Raw genomic sequence first — 21,569 nt, 5'->3', positions numbered from 1 at the left:
ACTCTAGATGGGAGTGGTTTCCCTTTGTATAAGCCCGTAGAGTACAATCTACCTTACCCAGTGTATCAATGTTGTTGAATCGCTGAGCTTCCCCTATATATTTTTTGGGTCATATTCGTGTCAGTTATTTTGTCTTTAGTTTATCATGAAATTAATCTACAAATAAATACAAGCTGAAGAGCAAATCATACATGTTTAAATCTAAAATCAAATGGGACGGGGACGAGCGGTTAATCAGAGTTTAAAAGAAAAAAATACAAGTATTCATCAAACAAGCAAATATACATGATGAAACATTTGATTTTTTTGGCAAAATATCCCACAAATAGCAAAAATAAAATTCACATTTTAAAATAATTTTTTTTTTAAATTAATACCTAGGGAATATATATTAACAATTGCTTTCTCGAAACATTACTCATTATTCTTATTTCCCGTCTATGCGTTTTTGAAAGTTCCCGTCTTTCTGTGTTTTGAAATGGTAGTCATTACATCCTTTGTTGTAGCAACGAAACGAAAACATGAAGGATATATTTAGGATTTTACGAAAAACTCCCCCAAATAGATGACGATCATGCATTTACACGTTGGGTTTTAGGAAATATTATTATTATTTATTTTAATTTTCATAATAATTGTGTTACTAAATAATGTATTTATTCGCATTTCAATACTTTGAATAAAAACATGAGTAGGTATTTCTCTTGTTGAAATAGAAAACAATTCCTAAATCACGACAGTATTAATGCCGACAAGAATATATGCCTTCATTCTAGTAATCGTTTCCTTCAAATAATTGGGAAAAGTGCGATGGAGGGAGGTACGTGTTGCGTGTCGTTACCGGTTCCACTTATTGTATGCGCAGCAAACTATGCCCGTTTGCAGACAACTATAGACAGGAGTCGAGTTTAAAATATTCGTGCCTCCACAGTTGAAGATTTCAATCTTAGCTAAGATCGCGATCTTAACTCCAAGCCGTCTTACAATCGCGCTAAGATCGGTTTGTGCAAGTGGAATAGGACAATTGTATGGTGATTGTAAAGTTGATTTTAGCCGCCTAAGATCAATTGTAACTAAGATTGTTCTGTGCAAGTGGGCCCAGGTCATAATAAGAGAATCTCACCCGAGTGTCTTTTGTTTTCAAATATATCAACACAAGTTGATAAAAGTGGGAAAAAAAAGACACGAGGGTGAGATTTTATTTATCATCCAACATCATTCTTCCAACATTTTCAGTTTGTAGACAGTAATAAGCAGTGTCTAAGTGTAAAGAGTACTGCTATCAGCTTCAGTAGTAGAGCCATTAGTGATGTCATTTGATTGTGACGTCATGGTAACCAATGATGTCACAATGGTCTGCAAAGCATTGTGATGCAATTTCATTGCAGCGATATCTACAATGTAGATATCAGATATCGTTTGATCTCACACAAGCGATATCTCCTTGGATGATAAAGAGGGTTATTACCTGGTAATACCTATGTACATGGTTATGGAGCTGACATATGAAGGAAAACAATGATGAGGAATTGAATCCATGACCAGTGGCACAGCACAGTGAACAGTGATGCCGGATACCATTGAGTCACCCATGCCTAAGTGACGTCTAAGGTGATGCGATTCGCTGTGCAGAGTCGTGTCCCTTGGGCACGCCAGAAACCTATGATTGTGGGTTCGAATCCCAGTTCACCCCGATTATGTTTCTAGTTTTGTCAGCACCATACACATGCTCATGGTTTCACCAAAGTGGTAAACGTCTGAGACATGCATCACTTCGGGCTCTCCTCCCACATTGAGCTGACACGACACCCAACTCACTCTTATTCTCCTACTTACCCAGTATTTTTGCCTCCCTTGGTCACCAATTATTTTAGCCTCCATTGATCACCTAGTTTTTCAAGGCCCCCATAGTCACTTTTAGCTCCTCTAGATTACCCATAATTGTAGCCTCTTTCATCCACCCTGTATTTTAGCATCCCTTAGTCACCCTGTATTTTAGCATCCCTTGATGCCTGTATTTTAGCCTCCCTTGGTCACCCTGTATTTTAACCTCCCTTGGTCACCCTGTATTTTAGCCTCCCTTGGTCACCCTGTATTTTAGCATCCCTTGATGCCTGTATTTTAGCTTCCCTTAGTCACCCTGTATTTTAACCTCCCTTGGTCACCCTGTATTTTAGCCTCCCTTGGTCACCCTGTATTTTAGCCTCCCTTGGTCTCCCTGTATTTTAGCCTCCCTTGGTCACCCAGTATTTTACCACTCCTTGTCAGCCTCCGACAAGAACAGGTTCCAATTCTCACCAGTTCCACCCACTAATTTCAAATACCTCATCTGACCACCTACGACCATCTAACACTCTCCATAGACGACATCAAACACTGATTTATTAATCATGTAATCTTATCTCCAGGTTATTGACTTACCCTGACTGCTCGTAAATACTTGAGTTTCCGCACAAACTCCCCCTTGTGGAGTTCATGGAACGGCAGCCACTGGCCCAGGCTATTACCTGCAATGGAATGAAATTGAAACTTGTTGATTTCATCGTTTGATGTGACTATAATGTGGATATAACATACATGCAATGCCAGCACATCTTGATTTGTCACTGTTTACCTCTGTGGGCAGATGAATAAAGTTCCGATTTGTCCGATAACTGTCAGATTTGATGGCTAACCTCACATAAAGATTTATCAAAGCAGTATTTCTGAGATATGTTCTCATAAACTAAAACTGGAAACATTCATATAGTTTATAATTCTAAATATCAGCTCAGAAACCATTCATTGGTATGAAAAATAAAACATTTATATCAAGTTTTTATGACTTTCACAGTCTACCGCTGTAAATTAGTTGGACTTCAATGTTGTCCTTATTTCTGTTTCTCAAATTTGATTATTTTCTGACACAATCAATCAAACTGACAGGCATGTTTTATAAGGTTGTTTTTCAAATTAATTTTGTTTTCCCTCATCCAAACAGCTATGTATTGGATAAATACCATGCACAATATGCACTGTACATGCGACTAACTTTCTATACATTGTAGTTAGCGAGTGGGTGAGTTTGGTTTTACGCCGCTTTTAGCAATATTCCAGCAATATCACGGCGGGGGACACCAGAAATGGGCTTCACACATTGTACCCATGTTGGGAATCGAACCCGGGGCTTCGGCGCAACGAGCGAATGCTTTAAAAAAAATAGGCTACCCGACCGCCCTTGTAGTTAGTGAGTGAGTGAGTGAGTGAGTTGGGTTTAACGCCGCTTTTAACAGTATTCAAGTTATATTGCGGCGTGTCAGCTTAATGTGGGAGGAAAGCCAGAAGTGATGCTGGTCTCAGAAGTTTACCACTTCAGTGAAACCCACGAGCATGGGTATGGTGCTGACAACACCTAGAGACATAATCGGGTCGAACCGGGATTCGAACCTACAATCATAGGTTTCTGGCGTGCCCGTCCCCCCTCCATACATTGTACATATGACCGGACTGTCAATGTTGTTAACTGAATATCACTAGCAAAGCATTACCATTGCCCATGACCAAATGGCAATACATCAATAACAAGTTAAAATTTCAACAGTTACATTCATTTTGATAGAAAACACGTCCAGTATGAAATATGTCAGTATTCCTTTTGAATATTGTTTGTGAATAATGTCCGCAAATCTGTACCATGGACAGGTCAAAGTATGAGCCCTGTCACAACACTGGTGCCCGAGTGATTCTGTTCCCGAAAGTCACCTCCATGACTACATCACAGTTATAAATACTTTGGACAACTAACTCACCACAATTTTCCTTGTGAGACACAGATGCCTTGAAAACAATATGAGGGTGCTCCATCTGAAAAACAACAACAAATCAATAATATCATAACAAACATACATGGTTCTCGTTTATCATTCATATTTGTGTACTCACTAAATACATTTCTTGACCTTAGATGCAATGTTTGTTACATTTTCAACACTGCTTTTGTAACTATGGGAGAAATGTTTACATAGATATTTACTTGTGTGTTTACTGATCACTTCCCTGTATTTAAAATTTGGGAAACAAATATTGTTGATAAATATCAATAGTTCTGATAACTAGGGTCCAGGGTCCTGTTCCATAAAGCGATCTTAGCACTATGGCGTCATAATTGCATCATAATTGTCTTAGTGCGATCCAAGTGCTATTACTGTCTTATTCCGTGTCAAAGTATGGTAAATACGGTCATCCTAGAGTGATCTTAGCTCTATGACTGTCAAAAGTTCATGTCACTGTACAGGAGAAACGATCACCAGAGTACAAAGATCACTCTATAGATGGGCCAAGTCATCATTAAATGTCCACTGTACCTCAGTATTTCCAAAATCAACACCAAACATGTTAAATGAATTCAACGTTTCTCGTAAATCAGTTACAACGAGGTAAGGAATTGCATTTATGTCATCCGTTTCAGGCTTATCAATAGATGTTAATGGCGAAGCAGGTCTTATCTTGTTGTATATGAGGGCTGTGTAACCTCTATTACTGGCCTCTGCCATCAACTATACCCACATGTAATGTAATGAAGTCTCGGATATTTATAAGACCATCATCCCAGCGGTAAACTGATAGCTACACTCGAAGCAATGATAAAACGTTTTGTATCAGATGAATGCCCAGCTTTACTGCTCCTAAACAGCTTCCAGATTTTATCAAAATGAGAAATAGTCAGAGGAATTTGGGGATACATATTGATTTGAAAACCTAACTGCATTGTTATCTTTGGCATACAGCTCTCTGGCTGTTTGCTCTGTAGCTGTTAGATTAAAATGGTGGCAGAAAAAAATTGAATTATTCAGAAGAATTCAGTTTCCATATGCATACGCTTAATTGTCCAACTGTCATTAAAAGAAAGAACATCAACTTTGACTTCCTTTATATTGAATTTAAAACTGAACTTTGAACATTTGAACATGATGATGAATAATAATGGTTATACTTATAATGCGCCAAATCCATTCTTTTTAAGCAGCTCAAATCGCTTCATTATTACCCCAGTCAGGATCAGTGTGCACAATTTTTATTCTCAGCTCCCTTTGAAATATACAACCTAAGCTGCCTTAGAAGAAACTAGAAAGTTAACACACTACATCACCATTTCATCCTACTGGGAACCCATACACTGCTGGGTGAACAGAGGCACGAACTGTCAGGAGTCAAGTTTGCCGAACATGGTTACCCATCCATCATTTACTTTCTGTGATCACCATTGTACTTGATTTGTCTGGTTTGTGATCTGTGTGCCGCCATGTAGTACAAATAATAGGAGACATCAAAACCACCAGCCATCCACTAACCAAACCTTTAAACAGTGCGTGCGATTGGAAGAAACCACTGCTGAGTTGAGCCAACAAGTACGTGCACACACTGTTCACTGTTCAATATGGCACTTGCATCATCGACTGCATGTTGTGCAAATGCATGCATGCATGCATTTCGTGTGTGAATCTAGTGGTTGAAGCATCCGCTCGTCAACCTGAAGACCAGGGTTTGATCCCCCAAATGGGTACATTTGTGGTGTCCCCCTCCTGTGATATTACTGGAATATTGCTCAAAGCAGCATCCACCCATACTCCCTCACTCACTGACTCACCCTAAACATTGACTCCCTATGCTCAATGGTCAGTCCCACAGTCCCTCAACCATAATTTCCCTTCCACCAAGACCTTGCTCTATTGCTTTTGCTCCTAATGAATCAAGTCTAGATTTTCCACAGGTTGTGAATCTCCAATCCCTTTGGGGTTCCTTTTCATTTTAAATGTAATTGTTTGTTTCTATCAAAGTTACATATTGTCAGAGACTAAGCGTGTTCAATGGTCTGTTTCCCATTTTCAGTACAGATTCAGACCTTTTGTTTAGCCCTTGTGTGAAACCCTAATCTCCATGTGGTTACATTAACCTACAACTATGTAAAATATATAATCTGCGGTAATATGATGTCTGAGAGTGATGATGAGATTTATACAAAGGACCTTCTAGTCAAAGGTGGAACTGTCGACATGACCAAACTGAGACGGAAAGGATGTCCTCTGTGGGATGACTCCATGCCCTAAAACCTATATCATAAAATTTGAGTTAGCAACAGATTGATTTTTTAACAACTCAAATCAAAATTTGAAAGAATGTCAATTTGCCTCAGCCTCCTTTAAATATGACAGGAATCAGATCCACATTATTTATGCTTAGTCAGCGTTTTCAACACCTTTCATCATATAAAGATATCTCAGAGTAATCCGGTGCTCAGATTTTTAAGACGACCATGGAAAATCTAATCATGCAAACCTGAGCATGTTAAACAGATAAATCAACTCCAACTTGAATCAATGTTTCATCCTTATCGCACCAAGACTTCATGAACACTAACTCTAATGGACAGGAATACTTAACAAGTCTTATCTCTCATTCTTGTGCTGACAAAATCCCTTACTAATTTGTCTAGAGGCATGGGTCACATCAAATCTGAAAGACCTCAAAACTGTTTCCATATTTATCCAATTTATTTGTTATCAGCTAGTCTGATGTTCATTTCCAGGGCCCTGGGTCAGCTTGTCATTACGTCCGTGTCTATTTCATGCAGCATACGGAATTATAGGGCACTTGCTGCACCACAGAATAAACATAAACTATTCCCCGTTGCTACACCATTGACTAAACAATGAACCCTTGCTGTAACCCAACTTAGGATGTTTCTATTATCCCTCATACTATATAGCTGTTGACTTCACTACAACGTGATGGACCTGTGAAATCAACATCTGAAATTGACGCCTCATATCGAGGTAGTTTATTTCGATCAATAAGATCAGAATGTGAAATATCAGAGGAAATATACATCAGAGAGTCCTTTAATGTAGCTCCCATATGCAATAAGAAGCTGAGCTAGCACTTTGAAGATCCAATATACAGTGGTTAATTCCCAGGTCATTCTTAATTAGGTTTTTGACCCAACATACCATTGCACATTGCATTGTGGTTTGTCAATATCTGTGTTGGCATGCACAAGGCAGTAAGATGTGGTTCACTGAATTAGTCTTATGAGACATCTATCAATGGTTGACATTATGTGGAGTCAATATTTGATGTGATATCTGATTTTTCAACAAGAACACAAATGCAATGGAACTACACAGAAAAAACATCCCTCTTTTTTTCTAATTAGAACAGTGTGTAATTTCCTAAACCATGTCCATGGAAAGATGAGAGAGAAGAGGGGGACAGAAATAGCATATTGAATTGTCATTAGAGTTGTTTAGTGGGGATTTCACAGATGAAGAAGAATTAACCCTTTCTCCCACCAACCCTGTTCTATGATAGTGATAAACAATGTCCATGCATCACTTTTAAGTAAACAGTAGTGGTAAGCATTTTGAGTGAGTGAGTTGGGTTTAATGCTGCCTTGAACAGTATTCCAGTTATATCATAGCTTGATGTGGGAGAAAGGCCCGAAATGATGCAGGTCTTAGATGTTTTCAACTTTGATGTTAATGTTGTTTTATGGAAACAGCTCTGAAGGCAATGTTGTTTTGTGTTGACAGCTCTGAAGGCAATGTTGTTTTGTGTTGACAGCTCTGAAGTCAATGTTGTTTTGTGTTGACAGCTCTGAAGTCAATGTTGTTTTATGTTGACAGCTCTGAAGTCAATGTTGTTTTGTGTTGACAGCTCTGAAGTCAATGTTGTTTTGTGTTGACAGCTCTGAAGGCAATGTTGTTTTGTGTTGACGGCTCTGAAGTCAATGTTATTTTATGATGACAGCTCTAAAGTCAATGTTGTTTTGTGTTGACGGCTAGGACTTCAATGCTGTTTTATGTTGACAGCTCTGAAGTCAATGTTGTTTCGTGTTGACAGCTCTGATGTCAATGTTGTTTTATACTGACAGATCTGAGGTCAATGTTTTTTGTGTTGGCATCTCTGAAGACAATGTTGTTTTATACTGACATTTCTGAAGACAATGTTGTTTTATGTTGACAGCTCTAAAGTCAATGTTGTTTTGTGTTGACAGCTCTGACTTCAATGTTGCTTTGTGTTGACAGCTATGACTTCAATATTGTCTAATGTTGACAGCTCTGACTTCAATGTTGTTTTGTGTTGACAGCTCTGAAGTCAATTTTGTTTTGTGTTGAAGGCTCTGAAGTCAATGTTGTTTTGTGTTGACAGCTCTGAAGTCAATGTTATTTTATGATGACAGCTCTAAAGTCAATGTTGTTTTGTGTTGACGGCTAGGACTTCAATGCTGTTTTATGTTGACAGCTCTGAAGTCAATGTTGTTTCCTGTTGACAGCTCTGATGTCAATGTTGTTTTATACTGACAGATCTGAGGTCAATGTTTTTTGTGTTGGCATCTCTGAAGACAATGTTGTTTTATACTGACATTTCTGAAGACAATGTTGTTTTATGTTGACAGCTCTAAAGTCAATGTTGTTTTGTGTTGACAGCTCTGACTTCAATGTTGCTTTGTGTTGACAGCTATGACTTCAATATTGTCTAATGTTGACAGCTCTGACTTCAATGTTGTTTTGTGTTGACAGCTCTGAAGTCAATTTTGTTTTGTGTTGAAGGCTCTGAAGTAAATGTTGTTTTATGTTGACGGCTCTGAAGTCAATATTGTTTTATACTGCCAGCTCTGAGGTCAATGTTGTTTTGTGTTGGCAGCTCTGAAGTCAATATTGTTTTATACTGACAGCTCTGAGGTCAATGTTGTTTTGTGTTGAAGGCTCTGAAGTCAATGTTGTTTTGTGTTGGCAGCTCTGAAGTCAATGTTGTTTTGTGATGACGGCTCTGATGTCAATATTGTTTTATACTGCCAGCTCTGAGGTCAATGTTTTTGTGTTGGCAGCTCTGAAGACAATGTTGGTTTGTGTTGGCATCTCTGAAGACAATATTGGTTTGTGTTGACAGCTCTGAAGGCAATGTTGTTTTATGTTGACAGCCCTGATGTCAATGTTGTTTTACGTTGACAGCTCTGATGTCAATGTTGGTTTGTGTTGACAGCTCTGAAGGCAATGTTGTTTTATGTTGACAGCTCTGATGTCAATGTTGTTTTGTGTTGGCAGCTCTGAAGACAATGTTGTTTTGTGTTGTCAGCTCTGAAGTCAATGTTGTTTTGTGTTGACGGCTCTGATATCAATGTTGTTTTGTGTTGACAGCTTTGACTTCAATATTGTGTTATGTTGACAGCTCTTATGTCAATATTGTTTTATACTGACAGCTCTGAGGTCCATGTTTTTGTGTTGGCAGCTCTGAAGACATTGTTGGTTTGTGTTTGCATCTCTGAAGACAATGTTGTTTTATGTACACACCTCTGAAGTCAATGGTGTTTTGTGTTGGCAGCTCTGAAGACAATGTTGTTTTGTGATGCAGACAGCAACATTGCAACTATAACACAGGGGGCTGCGCATATAATCATGTCTGGTCGAGCCAAATCATCAGTGGACAGCATGAGGATAGATCCCACATGAGCACACATAACCCCCATCCTCTTTTGTCAGCTCCTAAAAGACATGCATGGAGACCTAAACGGTTCTGCAATCAGCACTGCCCAAGGTAGGAAATGAACAACATAATGTCCACCAACGACCGCAACATCCTCCCAGACACAAATACCTTCTTACTCAACAATTTCAGTGGTTCCAAAGTCACGATGTTCCAACAGTGCCTAATATCTGGGGAACAAAATTCCATATTGATCAGATCCTAGCCCTTCTACTGCTATTCTTGCTGTCATTTATATAAGACAGACGGTGGAAGTCAATGGTCATCGATCAAATACAGGCTGATGTTCCTTGCACTGTTGGACAACAGCACTGAAGTTAAGATCTGGAGAACTGTCATAGCCTTAACAGATTTCTACAAGACTGGCATTAATTGGTGCTCTGGCATGGCCAGCTATGTTTCACTTCAAATAATTCTGAATTTTTGAAAGCATGCCAACATTTTACCCGTGGATAATGTCAAGATTATTTACATTTTAACCCCTTCAAGAACACCAGAAATCTCCTGAGTATTCATACTAATACAAACTGTGCAATATTGAATACAATACCTAACTCATACCTTACTCAGTACAAATGTTTTGTTAACTATACTCGATTTGATCTAAGACAATGACACATAACTAGAGTAATATGAAAAAATCTGGAGTTTTTTTAACAGTTTCAGAAGAATGAAGTGATTGATGAACTAAAATGGGTTCTGTCATGTATTTTTCTATTTCACTTTTAGATCCATCCACATTTCAAATCCAACATAAATTACATTTAGCTTTATTGTTTTAAGACACCTTCATCTGCCATTCATAATGCTATTACAAGCAGCGCTCTGAACTAGAAGAACAGTTGTAGTCAGGGAATGTATTGAAGCAGCATAACACCAAGAACGACTGATCCTTCCCTTATGGTGATGTCACCTTGTCAGTTTCAATCAATCAATCAGTGATTCCTTCCCTCTCAATAGTCATAGTCATTGACAAGCCTCAGCTCTAGTGTGGCTTATTAAACTAGACAAAAATAATCAATTGATTTCCCACAACTGCATAGAAATACTTTTTGATAGTTCTCTTTCATTTGATGAGACATCATCTGCAGTTGTGAAATAAGTATTGATCCTCCAATTTTCAATCTCCTAAGATTCAATCCAAAAGTTTTTGGAAAGATATTAAAAACTTATAATTGACTTGAAAACATTCACATCTCAAATTCCTTTCAACACCTGTCAAATTCAAAGATCCTGTCCAAATCAAAATATCATCAAATTCTGCTTTAAACTTAAATCAAAGCCATTTCAAACTGAAGGATTTTTTCCAAAACTGAACCACTTCAACTTTGTAGACGGAAATCTGATATTCTGGGAACCTACTTTGGCACAATTGGACAGTTAAACTTTAAAATTGCTGTAGTAAGCTCAATTACTGGGGTACTTCAAGGAACGGCTAAACATTGAAATAGTTGAAGGTGCCTGAATACTGGAGTACTATGTGGATGGTCAACATTGAAATTGCTGAAGGTGCCTGAATACTGGAGTACTATGTGGATGGTCAACATTGAAATTGCTGAAGGTGCCTGAACACTAGGGTCCTATTTGGATGGTTAAATGTTGAAATTGCTGAAGGTGCCCGAAAACAAAACTGGGGTACTAAGTGGATGGTTAAATATTGAAATTGCTGGAGGTGCTCGAATACTAGGGTACTAAGTGGATGGTTAAATATTGAAATTGCTGGAGGTGCTCGAATACTGGGGTACTAAGTGGATGGTTAAATATTGAAATTGCTGTAGGTGCTCGAATACTGGAGTACTATGTGGATGGTTAAATATTGAAATTGCTGGAGGTGCTCGAATACTGGAGTACTATGTGGATGGTTAAATACTGAAATACCTGTAGGTGCTGGAATACTGGGGTACTAAGTGGATGGTTAAATATTGAAATAGCTGTAGGTGCTGGCATACTGGAGTACTATGTGGATGGTTAAACATTGAAATTGCTGTAGGTACTCGAATACTTGGGTACTATGTGGATGGTTTAATATTGAAATTGACGAAGATGCTCAAATACTGGAGTACTATGTGGATGGTTAAATATTGAAATAGCTGGAGGTACTCGAATACTGGAGTACTAAGTGGATGGTTAAACGTTGAAATAGCTGTAGGTGCTGGAATACTGGAGTACTATGTGGATGGTTAAACATTGAAATTGCTGTAGGTACTCGAATACTGGGGTACTATGTGGATGGTTTAACATTGAAATAGTTGAAGATGCTCGAATACTGGGGTACGTACTATGTGGATGGTTAAATATTAAAATTGCCGAAGATGCTCGAATACTGGAGTACTATGTGGATGGTTAAATATTGAAATAGCTGAAGGTACTCGAATACTGGAGTACTATGTGGATGGTTAAACATTGAAATTGCTGTAGGTACTCGAATACTGGGGTACTATGTGGATGGTTTAACATTGAAATAGTTGAAGATGCTCGAATACTGGGGTACGTACTATGTGGATGGTTAAATATTAAAATTGCCGAAGATGCTCGAATACTGGAGTACTATGTGGATGGTTAAATATTGAAATAGCTGAAGGTGCTGGAATACTGGAGTACTATGTGGATGGTAAAATATTGAAATAGCTGTAGGTACTCGAATACTGGGGTACTATGTGGATGGTTAAACGTTGAAATAGCTGTAGGTACTCGAATACTGGAGTACTATGTGGATGGTAAAATATTGAAATAGCTGTAGGTACTCGAATACTGGGGTACTATGTGGATGGTTAAATGTTGAAATCACTGTAGGTACTCGAATACTGGGGTGATATGTGTATGGTTAAACGTTGAAATTGCTGTAGGTACTCGAATACTGGGGTACTATGTGGATGGTTAAATGTTGAAATAGCTGTAGGTACTCGAATACTGGGGTGATATGTGTATGGTTAAACGTTGAAATAGCTGTAGGTACTTGAATACTGGGGTACTATGTGGATGGTTAAATATTGAAATAGCTAGAGGTACTCGAATACTGGAGTACTATGTGGATAGTGAAACATTGAAATAGCTGGAGGTACTCGAATACTGGCGTTATATGAGGACAGATCAACTTTGAAATCACTGTAGCGGCATGAGCACTTGCATATATATATGAAATCACTGTAAGACAACAAATAGTGACACTGATACAGATGGATTTGTCATATGACAACACAAAGACTTGTGAATTGCATGTCTCTCAACTGTGACAAATGTTCCCTCTCTGTATGAACTTCTGGTGCTAAATCCACCTGATTTGATCAAAAGAATCAAATGAATCCATTTTGGTAGCAACAAAACCATTGTGCCTGACTGAAGACAATACTTACACCTTCATCTCCCCCAAGGAGCGGCTGAATCACAAACGTCTCATTGTGCATTTGAATGACACCCCTGAAACAGAAAGAATTATCTTAAATTCAGTTTTATAATGTCAAAAAAAAAAGAGAAAAGAAATTCTGTCTGCATTCTAAAGTGTCAGGTCCCTCCATCTACACAAAAGTAACAAACAACATAAAATCCGTAAACGTTTTCATAACAATATAAGTGGCTAGCACCATTTCGTCATTTGTAATGATATCACATTATCATGTATTCATCTTTTCAAATAAAATGGGTACAAGGGTCTTCAAGTCTTTGTCTATAATATTGCATTTAAGGACCCCTGAATGTTTTATGACAATTAAGGGACCCTTATTTCTCACAATGTATCAACATAAAACATCAAGAATTAGCCTATTTTTCAATCAACACGTAAAACTGTTTTTTTTCCAATCAACACCCATACCACACAGCATGATGCATTGTCAAGAGGACCTTTTCAACAATGATCAATGTAATATTTAATAGAAACTGTCATTGAATGGAGACATCACTATCTTTCATACAAAAAAACCTATAATTCTAAAATCAATGTGACCCAAGACAAGAATGTCAAAATCAGCCATTCTGGGTTATGTCATGCGATGATGACATTATCATGGCTGAACTTGACAAGGCACATGGTGTGAACATATCACATGTTGAGAAGATTCACAACTACTGTCTGACACATTTCAGCAAAATCTTGAGACAAGAAGTCCCATTTGGCTATATTTGCATAATCCAGAAACTTATTTAGGATTCTAAACGAAGTGCATATGGCAGGCAAATTGGTAATAACATTATTTTGATCAAAATTGTTTTTTTGAACATTTGATTCAGTGTGATAATGTAAACCTCAAGTTAATGCCTCTACCACAGTATAGGCACTGTTGTCAGTGATATACCAGTTACCTCTACAAAGCCATTACACTTATTATAAACATATTAACATGAATTTGAAAATTAACTGACATTTCCTGCAGACTTGGGGCTGAATATCGGCCTTTGAGCAGGTCTAGATAAATCCATGTAATCTCAAACACAGCCAACTGATGCTCACAGTCACCAAATAGGGTATAGGTTCTGAAGCTCACCTTGTTCTTTCACACTTATAATCTGTTGCTAAACATGGCTACTTGTTTGTTTGTTGTTTAAGACCACAGTAAGCAATCTTCCAGCTATACCATGGTGACCATTACATAATCAAGTCTGGACCAGACAAAACAACGTCATTGGCATTTCAGAAAAAAGAAAAGATATCAAATTTTCATTTTTAAGCCTTTATGTAAATTCATACATAACATGCTACTCTGGATCAAACAATATAAGAAGGACCTAGCCATGAACAAACCACAAGCTGTCACCAATATCAAAAGTGTCGGGAAACTATCTGACATGAAGGATCAACATAGAAATTTCAAGATGATGCCACTACGAATCATACACATGGAACCATGTTTAGATAGTCTCAAATTGTCACACTGGGCATCACAAACTTGATCCATGTTTAGCCATGAATTGGAGAATGAAATTCAATCAATTAAAAACCAATCTACATGAATAAGAGATGTGATGAGCAAATGTTTCTGATTATATTTTTTACCCGAGTCAATACTTTTTTTTATATCATTGATATTCCAATCTTGCCTTTAGAAAGCATGTGTTGATATCCATCACATTAATTTCAACACTGATGCTTCAAAAATTGATTTCGTACTTGAACTTGAGCTGTAATACTGTTTTCATTTCTCCAAGGGTCCAAACATTCCTGATTGGGCAATTCTTGCTCAATGCAAATATCCGACTCTGGCTGGTCCCCTCTGAATGATTAGTGTGTTTTGGGCGGACTTAAGACAGTAAATACAATGATTAGGGGAGAAAATAAACACAGCACCCATGTCAGTTAAAAATGTGTATTTCATCAGATTCAGCTGTGACAAGGGAGTGATATAACATGACTGACAATCAATATTGGGAGGGCCTTTTGGGGGAGGTACAATTGTCATGGATCTTTTTCAGGGAAGAAGCATCTCAGAAGTGTGTTTTTAGTAACATCTTTTTCATGACAGATTTTACCAAATGTGTTTCTGTATGTGTTGATGTTGTTTTGTATGATGTTAAGCTACAATAGCCTGGGCATGTAACAGCAGAGGTGATATTAGGAACAACATGATGTCAGGATAATGAGGACACAGAATCATCATTGAGTCTGAAAAAGTGATTCATTTTAGTCCTTAGGATACAGGGACCCATTCTTCCCTGGAATCCAGACCTTGGAAGACAAGTCTGGGGTACAGGGACCCATTCTGCCCTGGAATCCTGACCTTGAAGATAAGTCTGAGGTGCAAGGACCAATTCTGCCCTGGAATCCTGACCTTGGAAGACAAGTCTGGGATACAGGGACCCATTCTGCCCTGCAATCAAGATTGGAAGACAAGTCTGGGGTACAAGGACCCATTCTGCCCTGCAATCCTGACCTTGGAAGACAAGACTGGGGTACAGGGACCCATTCTGCACTGGAATCCTGACCTTAGAAGACAAGTCTGGGATACAGGGACCCATTCTGCCCTGGAAGCCTGACCTTGGAAGACAGGTCTGGAGTACAGGGACCCATTCTGCCCTGCAGTCCTGACCTTGGAAGACAAGCATGGGGTACAGGCACCCGTTCTGCCCTGGAAGCCTGACCTTAGACAAGCATGGGGTACAGGCACCCATTCTGCACTGGAGTTCTGACCTTGGAAGACAAGCATGGGGTACAGGCACCCGTTCTACCCTAGAAGCCTGACCTTGGAAGACAAGCATGAGGTACAGGCACCCATTCTGCACTGGAAGCCTGACCTTGGAAGACAAGCATGGGGTACAGGGACCCATTCTGCCCTGGAAGCCTGACCTTGGAAGACAAGTCTGGGATACAGGGACCCATTCTGCCCTGCAATCCTGACCTTGGAAGACAAGTCTGGGATACAGGGACCCATTCTGCCCTGCAATCCTGACCTTGGAAGACAAGCATGAGGTACAGGCACCCATTCTGCACTGGAAGCCTGACCTTGGAAGTCAAGTCTGGGGTACAGGCACCCATTCTGCCCTGGAAGCCTGACCTTGGAAGACAGGCTTGGGGTACAGACACCCATTCTGCACTGGAGTTCTGACCTTGGGAGACAAGCATGAGGTACAGGCACCCATTCTGTGCTGGAGTTCTGACCTTGGGAGAAAAGCATGAGGTACAGGCACCCATTCTGCACTGGAAGCCTGACCTTGGAAGTTAAGTCTGGGGTACAGGCACCCGTTCTGCCCTGGAAGCCTGACCTTGGGAGACAAGCATGAGGTACAGGCACCCATTCTGCCCTGGAATCCTGACCTTGGAAGACAAGCCTGGGGTACAAGTTTTGTGAAGAAGCATTGCTCCAGCAGACTCAAAATCAACTGATTCCCAGTCAAATATCTTTCTGTGAAAAAGTCCTTTATTCAATTCACAACTCAAACTGTCCCACTTCGCCCCAACAACCCCCTGTATGGAACCACCAATGCTATAATGCCTCCCTTGGAGAGATCAACTATGCCCAACTAACAAAATACTTGTATTGATTTGAGGCCATCTTTTAACAATAATCACATCATCATCCTTAATTATGCAACACACAGGCACATGGAAGAGGAAATCTCACAGAAAGAAGTGACAGGCTTGACTGAAATGAATTTTCTTGCTCATACCTTATTACGTGTTAACCAGTAAAGAGCCATTTCTTATTCTAGTCATAAGTTTTGGTCATGAAAAGGTTAAGTGAGTCAATTGTTTTTTTCACATAACAAGTACCATCTTTCAACGACTTTTGGAATCAAGCCGGCGACCTTCCACTCTCCAGGCAGATGCCCTATTCACTACACCATGGACGCAGTTCCATTGGGTTTAACCTTCAATAGGTCTTCTTCACATTTGAGGGAAGCTGACATAACCCCAGTCAAAGACCTTTACACCTTTGGTAACAACCTATACAAGAATGTATAGGTTTGGTGCTGGCATTCCATATCATAATCAGTCATTCAAACCAATGACCAGCAGATCCTGCTACAGCAAAGGAAGGCAACTCTGCACAGCAAAACTCTGGCACCACTGGACAACCTGCTCACACCCACCCAAACCCTACACACAAAAACATATTCAAAGACAGACATACATAGAACATTGACCATTAAGACAATCTGAAAAGATGCCTAATACACACAGCCATAGGCCATGCTGTGTATGCAACATGGCTCCCTCACTCACTTGATTATCAGTGGAAAACGGAAAATACCCTTTAATGGCAAACCAATTTCACTGAAAATCCTTGCAAGTTCTTCAACTTAGTACAAAGCCTGCAGAGGTATGTTAACAATTCATACGCCCCAACTGATTTTATTATCATAATAAACTATTGCATGTTCAGTGATGTCATTTGAAACAATATTGCTCAAGCAAATAATTGGGTTTGAATTACAATCAATACCAAGTCATTTTGGGGAGAGTGAAAAATGTTTTTATTTAGAATTCTTTTAGCATATCTTGAAGATGTTGAACAAACACAGGTTCCCTTGAGTAACAAACTAATCCATTTTAGACACAACACTGTATTTTAATCACACAGCAACGGGAACTATGCTCAGTAGATCAGAAGAAACAACTCCATTCCACAGTGTTAACAAAATATCTCTTCACATGGAATTCAATTTGCCTGGACTCTCTGTGGAGCTACTATCCCGTCCCTGTGCATTAACAGAACATTTTCAAACCTATCAGCAAAACATAATTCATTTAAACTTGGAAACAAAACCAGTCTAGAAAAACAGAATAAGGACAGGATGCTTCCTTTGCAATATTACCAGGTCACCACATGTTTTTTCTCTCATGCAGTAGGTAGAGCAATAACATACAAGCATCACCAACAATTGATGCTCAGTTGGCAGGGGAAGTTAACTCTGACATAAACATTCAAACAAAGCCTTTTTTGGAACAATTAGACTTGTGTTAATGTCAAAGTTGGCCTTCAGCTTGACATTCATAAAAAATATTACATTAAAACTAGATATGTTACCAGACAAAGCCAAATATGGATTGCCCTACCGAAGACTAATTTTGTAGACACGATCTGAATGATCACCAAAGTATGAAAAACATTTTCAAACATTTCCTAGCTGAACCCAATGCTTTTATCACTTCAAATATTTTAACAGAGAGCTCTTATTTTTCTTGGAAATTGATCTTCCCGAACAGAAATCAGTTTACCTTGAGAGTTACAACATTGGTTGCCATGGCAATACAAAACCAGAAACATTAATTTTACATTTTCCTGCAACTACAACATGGTTTGTAATTACCAAAGTGGCTCAGATGGGATGTGTGTTCAAAGGAAAACAAAAGTTAATTGGGTGTAATTAGTAGGCAATGAGTGAATTTAATGGACATATTAATCTGAAAATAACTAAAATATTTCTAAAAAACCATACTGTTTCTTAAAACAAAAAGTCTCTAATTTTTGTAGAAATTGACAGATGAATATTCCTACTCATAAAAACATAGGAATAAAAACATTTCCTCCTTTAAAGCAGAAGATTAAATCAACTGAAAATGATTTGAAAACAAAGGTCAATTTAACTCAATGGGATCAAAGATATAAATTCTTTGATGAAATGTTGAATATGTTTTCCATATTATTTTTAGTAATATGTTTCATATCTTCAAAATATTTCCCCCATGAGAATTCACCGAGTTCAAATTAACTTCCAGAACAAAAATATAAAGAGTCAATTTGAGAACAAGTTCCTATTAGGATACAAAAAACATCCAGTATCTTGTCCTGCCACATGAAATACTTTATCTGATTCAATCCCCTGGAAAGTGGAGCCTGTACTTGGAAGATGCATGACAGATTGTGAGAGAGCGACACAGGCGCCAACATCCGTCAAGTGCCCAGGAGAGGTATTAACAGTGAGATATAGAGAATTAATTCAATAACCATCGCTAACAGTCACTTTACAATTCTCTGGCTTCCAAATATTCACCCTTGGGTTGTCCCATGAAATAATTGGCATTTTCTTGAGAAAAAGTGTCACACGGGTCATGAGCCTTGGGAGTCTTTATTTAGATGGAGGAGAATACTAATTAGGACTTATTTTTAAAAATGTCTGAAAATAATGTTAAAGTACGGAATGATTGAGCAATAATTGGTCAAGCAAACTGCTCTGCTGACTGGAGCAGGATAGACCAGCGGTTGACTATTAAAGAGCATACTGTGAAACCACTAAACCAAAGCCGGTCAAGCAACAGCATACTGGCGACCTATTCTGCCCTTGAATATACATGTGTGATGTTCTAGCAGGGAGGAAAACTCTTGGCAAAGACTGAGTTTGCGAATCAGTCCCTACTGTTGATGACATACATTGTTTTAATCCGGAAAGGTCCTAGCTGTGAGATGGTTCATACACTCAAGTGCTTTTCAGGCATTTTCCAGTTAAATCTAACTTGGTTCTCTCTGAGGACAAGCATTGATTGTGTGAGAGAGTGACGTGCTGCACAGTTCTGAAAAAGCCACCTCATGGTTATATACTTGAGGACAATCTCACCTGATCCCACTGCACGTGCTGACCGCTACACTGGACCACTCATCCCTCTTGACATACCCATGGTAGAAACAGTGCTCGATGTTCTGAAACAGGCAATGGTGAAGATACAGAAACACACAGAGACAACTACAGGTAATAAAATAAGATGAACACTTGACAATGACATCAATGTCCTGGGCCTTCCCAGCTAACAAGGAGTATGTTCAACATGTAATGTGGCAGCAAGGTGATGACTCATCAATGTCATAATGTCTCTGCAGGCTGAAGACAAACTTTATATCATCTTTTCAAGGGGTGATCCAGCATTTGTAAAAGGGAAAGGTCCTAAATATGAAAATCCTCTCTCAGATAATTTTACTGCCTGCAACATAACATTTGGTGCTCAAGATTGGGGGGGGGGGGGAGAGAGAGACTCCCTAGATCCCCCCTCTGGATCCACCTATGGTTTTCCCCAGTGTTGTTCCAATTAACTGACTTCGTTGATTGAATGGATTGAAAGCAGTTTCCAGTCAGGTTATCAATCATTAAATCTGTGATTGTTTGATTTCCAATAATAACAGTTAATTTGGCATAACTTGTGGGGAACAATATATTCAGATACATTAAATATAAAATAACAAAGTTTGGAAACAGTCCCCATGGACGTGGCTTCAAGGAAAGTTATTGTAAGGTTAAATAGTAACTGTCTAAATATTGACAGAGCGAAGTTCAATATATCACATAGCGAGGAAACAGAACAATGATGCTGATTTTCATCCTCATTCATTATCGATTATAGATAAATTGCACTTTCAAACCACTGATCATTCTTGTAATTGCCAAGACTAATTTTTTCAAAGCTGAGGTTAACAAAACATCAAGCTTTCATTACGAGCAATGATAAACCAAAACACAACCTAACCACAGACATTTCATGAACCTAACCACCAAGGCATAGATGGGACTCCAGACTATAAAGTTAAAGTGGCACAGGTGGTTGGTGTTTTCTGCTATGGTGAAACCAGCACGTATGATGCTGACAAACCAGTGATCAGTATCAGGGCTAAACATGGGATCCTGGCACTCCAAAGTCTGACGCCTTAGCCATCCTCCACACTCCACATCCACTTACAACAATAGCAGTGTGAAACAACAGCACAACCACAGACAATATATATCAGGCATGTTAGTTATTCACCAAAGATGCTTATATCTGAAGTATGGAAATGTTTGTACACAAGGTATACCATATTGTCTTCAGTATAGTGCGCACCCAAGTATAATGCACACCCCCCTCTAGCGGATTCAGTATTTTGGAAAAACATTTTTTCGAATATTATGCACAGAAAAAATAACCCCTTCAGCGAATTCCGGTAAACGAACGGGTGATAAGAAGCTTGGTCAGACATGTTGATTTACTGTTTAAATTGTATTTTTTGTTCTGCAAGGCATTTTTTTACATGCAGGGATTAAGATTACCTAGTGTATTTTCTCGTATCAGCTGTACACACGTTTTCTTGGAATCTACCAGTGATTCGGTTAAAACTTACCCAATGATATAACTTTAAAGGATTTTGATGCAAGGATCGGGGAAACTCAAACTATTGTTTAATCGGGAATAATATATTCCAATATCATGTTATTTTAGTTGCAGCTTTTACTAAATATATTCAAAATACCAATAACCCTAAGTGAAGCACTTCGGTGCAGCTGATCGCCAGTTATTTTTTTGCACATGGAACAATTTGACCAGTGACGTGATCGCGAGAACTACATGTTGACATAGAATCGTCAAACTACAACAAATATGACTTTTAACGAGTCAAAGTATGGCATTTATGATGCATGTATCCATTCTCTGTCAACTAAAGTTCGTTTCAAGGAGCCAAAATCGGTAATGTGACCTTGGTTGCTGTTAATAACGGTGAGTTGTGCGATCTTCCGATCGCTTCACACGCAATTTCGCCGAAATTAATTAAAACCATATTAAAAGGGATTTTGAATAAAACTAATGAAATAAGTTACAAACATAAGTCCAGATATACAAAGAACACTTTTTATAACCAGACAGTGTTACAAGA

The 21,569-nt window shown here is 38.7% G+C and overlaps 1 protein-coding gene across 3 annotated transcripts in view; it reads right to left on the bottom strand.

Moving 5' to 3' along the window:
* LOC124123590 (disintegrin and metalloproteinase domain-containing protein unc-71-like) overlaps positions 1–21,569 on the bottom strand; it is a 109,147-nt gene that overhangs the window by 22,378 nt on the left and 65,200 nt on the right. For all 3 annotated transcript variants that reach the window (XM_046486791.2, XM_048387489.1, XM_048387485.1), the window contains exons 5-8: positions 19,510–19,592; positions 12,876–12,939; positions 3,789–3,843; positions 2,422–2,507 (exon numbers count right to left, since the gene is read on the bottom strand). In XM_046486791.2, coding sequence (XP_046342747.2) covers positions 2,422–2,507; positions 3,789–3,843; positions 12,876–12,939; positions 19,510–19,592 — 288 coding nt within the window. The remainder of the gene's footprint in view (positions 1–2,421; positions 2,508–3,788; positions 3,844–12,875; positions 12,940–19,509; positions 19,593–21,569) is intronic.

This window comes from Haliotis rufescens, unplaced genomic scaffold, assembly GCF_023055435.1.
Source record: "Haliotis rufescens isolate VD_foot unplaced genomic scaffold, xgHalRufe1.0.p SCAF_10, whole genome shotgun sequence".
Taxonomy (NCBI): Eukaryota; Metazoa; Mollusca; class Gastropoda; order Lepetellida; family Haliotidae; genus Haliotis; species Haliotis rufescens.
This window is presented reverse-complemented; position numbering and strand designations above follow the sequence as displayed.